This window comes from Stegastes partitus, unplaced genomic scaffold (assembly GCF_000690725.1).
Source record: "Stegastes partitus isolate 25-593 unplaced genomic scaffold, Stegastes_partitus-1.0.2 Scaffold559, whole genome shotgun sequence".
Taxonomy (NCBI): Eukaryota; Metazoa; Chordata; class Actinopteri; family Pomacentridae; genus Stegastes; species Stegastes partitus.
In genome coordinates, this window is record NW_007578290.1 from 7,382 (window position 1) to 14,186 (window position 6,805).

At 44.7% G+C, this 6,805-nt stretch overlaps 1 protein-coding gene across 1 annotated transcript; it reads right to left on the minus strand.

Moving 5' to 3' along the window:
- Window positions 1-1,329: 1,329 nt before the first annotated feature.
- Window positions 1,330-4,834, minus strand: LOC103362157 (proenkephalin-A-like). Its single transcript, XM_008288441.1, has 2 exons — window positions 4,691-4,834; window positions 1,330-2,056 (listed from the first exon to the last, which is right to left on the minus strand). Exons 1-2 carry the CDS (start codon window positions 4,832-4,834, stop codon window positions 1,457-1,459), a joined length of 744 nt encoding a protein of 247 aa, XP_008286663.1. The 3' UTR covers window positions 1,330-1,456.
- Between the last annotated feature and the right edge of the window lie 1,971 nt (window positions 4,835-6,805).

Here is a 6,805-nt window from a genome sequence, read left to right on the forward strand (position 1 = left end):
TGGAAACTCCACAATATGGAAAAAGAGATCAACACATTCTGATCATAATGCTGGAGACTTTAATGAAATGGGCTGTATCAGTTTTTATTTTGTGAATAAAACCTGTCCACAGCGTTCTGATCATTCACATCAACACAGCTAGATCTGGGCAACTTCAACTGCCCCTCTCCTCTCTCGCGGAGGAGTTTCAGGTCGCCAAATGCAGAGTGGCCATGACATTCAAAGCCTCTGGAGACAGCAAGGTCAGAGAGGCTGGAGTGACAACCAGGTCTGGGCGAAAGTGGGAGGCCTCTGCATCTCTGAGTCACGCTGAAGAGAGCCTGAAGCTCAAGGACATCATTGGAGCACCCTGTGTAGGGCAGCAATGTCTGGGACTTACCCACTTTCAATCTTGGGGAAAGGCCAACGCTGCAGAAAGAAGAGCTCTCCTCCAGGTGGAAATAAGGGACCAAGAGGAAGAGCAGAGGAAAGCTAAGGCTGTTGAGCTCAGCTCTCAAGGATTCTAGTTTCCTGGGTACCTCCATCCTGTCTACTAGAACTTTGCCTCCTCAGCTGCTCTACTGAGTGCTTGAACCTGTCCCATGAAGCACTATAGTACACTGAATGTATATATATACCAGTTCTTAGAGCCTTGTAGCTAAAATGTGCTGCATTCTTGTCACTCGCATGCAGATAACTTTTCGGTATGTCTTCCTGAATGAAATGAAAATAATTATAACATCTCCAAGCATTGTCTGATGACTGTCCACCCAACTCCAGATCTGAGTGGGTAAGTATGTTGATGTCCTCATCAGCTTCTATTGTCACAGTGGTTCTGAATTAAGCTTTACAGGCAGCAGTGAGAACTTTGAAAGCAGTTTTGTTTGTTCCTTCCAGGTTGCATATGCACAGCACGAACCATCTCATTAGTTCTGTTTTGTTCTAGTCCAGTGTGGCCTGAGAGGACGTTCTGTAGGCTGCTTTTATCATAACAACATGCTGCATGAGAACATCAGTCCCAGAAAGACAGTAAACATATGTGCAGGTCTCAATAAATGCAAAATGATATATAACCCTAAACCTGGACTTAACCCTAACCCTAAACCTGGACTTAATCCTAACCTGGACTTAACCCTCAAACTGGACTTGATCCTAAACCTGGACAAATACACACAAACTCAGATATGACACATTTAATTTCGATCAACAGATAATTTTAATAAATAATATCGTCATGGAAACCAATTAGACCCAAAAAATAATTGAGCATATCTGAACAATAAATATTAATATTTTTTAATCACTACAGGACAAGTTGAACCAATGAAGTCGGCAGCAGCACATCATACGAAGGCAGGTGATAAATGTGACTAGCAGGGATTTTACTCAAACACCAACAAGTTCAGACGACAAGGTGACTGGCTGATAAAAGGGTGTTGACAAAACCGAGGGCTCTAATGGTCGGAAGTGTGGCGTCCTAGTCCATGAAGCCTCCATACCTCTTCTGTAGCTCACTGCCATTCTCCCAAGCGCGTTTCAACACGCCTCCATTCTTGCTGCTGTCCACCAGCCACTCGGGCCGACCCACGCGCCTCATGAAGCCTCCATAGCGCTTCTTGAGCCCACGGCCGAGCACCGCCTCCAGCAGGTTGCCTGGTGCCACGCCCCCTTCAGCCCGACGCATGAACCCGCCGTAGCGTTTCACCACCTCTCCTCCTTGACCATCCGCCTCACTGCTCTGCTTGGCTGCTGCATTCAGGATCTTCAGGATCTCCAGGCGAATGTTTTCCTCCTCATCCTGGATTCCAGGATCCTCTAGCGCCCCGTCTGGTGAGAAGGAGCGGCGAGACATGAAACCGCCATAACGTTTCATAAAGCCACCGTACTTCTTGGCCATCTGGTGTTCCGGTGATGTTTTGTCCTCATAATCAGCTGTGATGGTGCCCACTGCTTCCTGTTCCTGCTGTTGATGGGGGTCAGTGTCCAGAGGAAGGAGGTTTTCCTCTTCCATTAGAAAGTCCTGGCACAGGCGCAGCTTCTGGCTATCCAACCCACCGTCGCACTCAAGTGAGCATGTCTGTAAAATCAAAATTGCTATTATGATTTTCATACAGAAATGCTTGCCAATGACAATGTGTAGTTTTATCAGGTGACAGAATCCTTTCATTTGCATTTTTGAAAGGCGCTGGACATCTGACATTAAAAATCCCTTCGGTGAATCAAATCGTGTTGTTCAGTTTTTGTTTTTAGGATTTTTACATTTTTAATTTTTCTTTTATTTAGTGCATTAGAGTATGTATGCCAGTGACCATGCTGGCTTCTGGTCTTATTGCTGGAAGATTGTGATGTTTCTTATGAGCAGTTGCATCCAGTCCAGTCATTGTTTATAAGGTTTGTGTCTCAGAAGTCACCAAAGATGTTCTGCATCATGGATGGGGCTTTTACAACCTTCGAAGCTAAACTTTTGGGTAATATAATTGGATAACAGAGTTTTTCATGTTGGCCTGTCCAGGTACCGTGGCACACAACCTGGCAGCTGATCTGGACTCCACACGGTCTACGTCACAAATGGAGTTCAACACATGAAGGCATCGACCAGGCGAGAACCGAACCCTCACCTAACCCGTATGGTACATGTAGGACCCAGGTTTTTTTTTTTTTTTTTAATTCTGGCCCACACTGGGGACTGAACATGAGGGTATGTTAGCATATTCTGCTACGTTTATGATATTATTTTAATGGTCTCTGAGTATTCCAAAAGTGCACTGTCGTGAACAAGGAGCTCCCTACTGGGCAGAAAACCAACAACAAAAACATATTCTTTTAAGAAGTGACTGAGAGGTTTTGAAGTTTTGAAGCTAAGGGTAAATTGGCTCTTCTACTAACCCATCTTTAACTGTAACTATACATTTCTATCATTTTTAGATTAATGTCACCTCACACATATATAATATCTGAGGACGCCTGAGAACATGAGCTGTTTGAGTCGTGTGTCTAGGACTCCAGCAGCATTCAGACCGAGGAGATCGTCCTTCTCTATGGCTTCATTTTCCCACTGTAGTCATATTAAACCACTCGTTTAATGAATCATTACTAAAATTGAAAAGGGGCCTGAAACAGAATGTCAAAAAACAATTTAGTCTATCCTGCATGCATTGCATGTGTAGGAGAGAAACGGTCACCTGGGGGGTCAAGAGATAGATGAGGTGATCATATGTTCCACTGAGTGCCTGGATGACTTACAGGAACACAATACGTCTTATTGTGTTCCTCACCTATTGACAGAATAGCAAATGCATCGAATAGACGCCTCCCATAAAACAGCAGAGCGCAGCAAGCCCTCCCAGTCATCCTTTCACTTTGAGAATCCATATAACCCTCAGACTGAGGTGTCTGCGGGCCCTGGAGGGCGCATGCTGCTCCGATCCTCATGAGTGTCACTGGAGTTCATTTATTTGAGCCATCACAAATTACAGTGTGACAGCATGGAGGAGGGATTCCTGCTGAGCTTTCAGCGCTGCCGGCTTATGAAGACAGAATTAATGAAGAGGAAAATTGAACCGAGGACATATTGGCAACTGTAGGGCTCCGAGGGAGGAGGGCAGCAGCGCCCTCTGGTGGCCAAATGGAACACACACAACAAGAAATAATCGTAAGGACATGGAAAAGGGACTGAAAGGATCCTAATTTCTGAGCTAAAGATTGTAATTTTTCTGTCTGTGTTCTTGGTGTTAGAGAATCAACAGAACAATGTGTTTAGTCCATTATTTGATCGTGGACTCTCCGTTATTCAAGTAATTATGACGACTGTGTGCCCGTGCTCTCTGTTTACAGGTAAGATTGCAAAAAATAGATTGAAACAGGAGATCAGGTTAAACTTCTGTTCCACATCAGGAGAGTCAAGTTTTTGTTGCTCGTTGTATGAGTTTGCATCAGATGTCCACAAAACGGGAGCACAAACGAGAGCTTGTTCCCATCGACCCAGTTAGACAGAATATGGGACACAGCATGGGATATCCTCAGAATGGAATTTAACAATAAGCCTGACACATGCACATCTGGTTCAAAAACGAAATGACAGTGACAGGAAGGAAAACAGAGAAAGGCAAAAGGGACGTGGAAAAGAAGAGAAAAAACACACTGGCTGTTTTGAGTATTGATGTAAAGCCTGGAAAGCAGCGTTACCATGATTATAGTCATCTACACATGAAGGAGAGGATTCAGAGGAAGAGGGTGAATTAAAACCAAAGAGGGAACAAATGGAAGGAAAAAATAAGTGCCAGTGACAGGCAGACAGCGAAATCCATTGTTCGTTATGTCTTTATTAGTTTAAAACATATGGGACTCTGTTATCAGGATTCAAATAATTGAATAATTGAGTACATGGGATGAAAATGTGTAAATAGAAGAGGTAGAAAGTAAAAGAGAAAGGAAGGATGTAATGGAAGCACGGTGGTGTGGGAGAGCCGAGAGCAGCCTTGTTCCAAACAGGAATTAACGGGTGTGAATATGAGAGGACAGAATGGGCAGGTACCTCCACCATGCAGTTCAATCATATTTCATATGTAGCTTTGTGATGAGAACATACCAGACCTTATTAACCTCATTAACTAACTAAACCTGTGTCTCTGTGACCAACTGATCAACCTGTCAAGTCTGCATTTGTCCTCAATGTGTTTAAAGTATGAAAATGAAAGTAGCGCAACATCACCAGAGCTGAGAGCGCAGACTGTTGTCCCAGCAGGTGGTACACACAGAGTGCACACTCCTTTCCACAGTCTGATCCGACCACCAGCGACACACAGGTGCCCAGAACCAGCATCCACATGCAGCTGCTGTGTGCGGGGGCAGCCATGGACTGAGGACAGAACATGAGGAGATTCAGCACTTTATGCAGACGAGCTGTAAACTGTACAAATAAACTGAATGACAGTAACTAGAGCTGTTACTAGTGGTGCCAGATCACAGCTTCAATATTAAAATATATATATATATATATACACGTGTAAATACGGATGTAGAGCATGCCATCTCTGAGTGTCAATGAGTAGCTGAGGTGACGCTGTGCATGAATCTAGGGTTCCTTCTAAGTAATAGTTCAGTTGTTCTGACAGTAGCAGCCTAGCAGTATAAGTCGCAGTAGAGGTCCTGATAGTAGCAGCTGATTCCTACAGTTTAAGTGTTTGCTATCTCCCCTCACCTTTAATTGAAATGACACTGAAGCCGTCCGGCGCGTTCCTTCCTCGTCCGCCGTGCCCTGGAGTAGCGGCGCAGTGAGACAGCTGACGGGCGTCTACAGCTTATTGAAGTGGAGCCTGAGTGTGAGGCAGCAGTTCAGCCAATCAGCAGACACTCGCTCTGTCTCTCTCACCCTGTAGTTTTCTATCACCAGAGGTTCAGGGTGGAAACCAGCCTGTCGTCGTGATGCTGCTGTTGCAACCTGCTGCCTGTTTAAGTAGTTTGTGTTGCCTACGTCACCGGGGACAGGACTGTGGGTGGGAGGCTTTAATAAGCCCTACACCACCCCCACACCACCACCACCACCTCACATTTCCTTTACATGTTTACATTGTCCTGTCAAGTCATCTGTTTTATTGCTTCTCAGGAGGTCTCAGACCAGTGAACGGTCACGTTAGCAATTCCACCTGTAGGTACAGCCTTTGTCCGTGTTACGGGGCAAATAGAAACAGCTTCTCGGGTTTCATACGAGCTGTTGCTTCCTTCTGCTCAACAGGGTTTAATCACTGTGATGTTCTGTCTGGTGTCTGTTTGTAGATGGGGAAATTCATGAACTATGCAGCTTGACCTGATTTCCTAACAATCACAGTGAGACAAATGTGTGTTTTTGATGTCCAGTATAAGTTCTATGATACCAGAACTCTGTCCACAGCAGAGCCAGCAGCACAGTACCAACAGCTTTGCTGCTTCCTTCCTCCTCTGCCTGGGATGACAGCAGACAGTGTTCAGCAGCCACCATATACCACAGAAGGCTGGTGTCAGACATCAGAATTCACCTTCACACCACAGTTAACATGACAATGTAACTGCAGCACCATATGCAGAGGACTTCATGGCCAGCCCGACTCCGAGCCCAGCATCCAGAACCTGCTCCTTCAACGAGTCATCGACACAACGTGACACAGTTCAGACCTGCATAAAACAAGAAACCATGAGTCTTCTATTCTTCAGTGACGTTCACAGTGACTAAATGAGTTTTGAACAGTTTTAGTGTTGATCTCTTTTTCCATATTGTGGAGTTTCCACTCTGTGCTGAAATGCTTCCAGTCCTGTGTTTTCATATCCTGTATGCTGGTTGCTGATCATCATCTCCAGATGAAGATAAACATGCCAAAGCTTGTCATTAGTCATGTTTAGCGTCCATGTGCTTGTTTAGTTCTGCTGACTGTGTCTCCATACGTCTCATTATTACATATTTTTCCAAGTACATGAATTCTGTCGTCTTCTTGCATTTTCTCGTCCACATTGCTTCGATCTTGTTGTTGCCATTCCAGGAGCTATAACAGCATTTCTTTGCTTTAATAAAATGTTAAATCAGGAACAGCTCTGTCACCCACAGCTTCCAGGCCTGTCTATGCTCATGTGTTTTGGCTCTTCTGTGGACAGAGCGTCTTTATTTCCCTGTCCTTCCTTGAAATGGTATTTTCTGTCCTTTTCTTGACCGAGTCCAACTAGTTTAGGTTGGTGGTTATTTACCTCACTCAGTTTGTCCAATGTGAGGTCATCCATCTGCTTTGGTGCAAGAAAATCAACAACAGATCATCCATCCATCCATTTTCTATACACCGCTTAATCCTCACTAGGGTCG

Bases quoted from the DNA above. Each gene is read 5' to 3' on its own strand.
- LOC103362157 (XM_008288441.1), bottom strand. From the start codon at position 4,834: ATGGCTGCCCCCGCACACAGCAGCTGCATGTGGATGCTGGTTCTGGGC. The intron at 2,057-4,690 runs GTGATGTTGCGC...TTGATTTTACAG, and splicing joins AGTCTGCGCTCTCAGCTCTG to ACATGCTCACTTGAGTGCGA.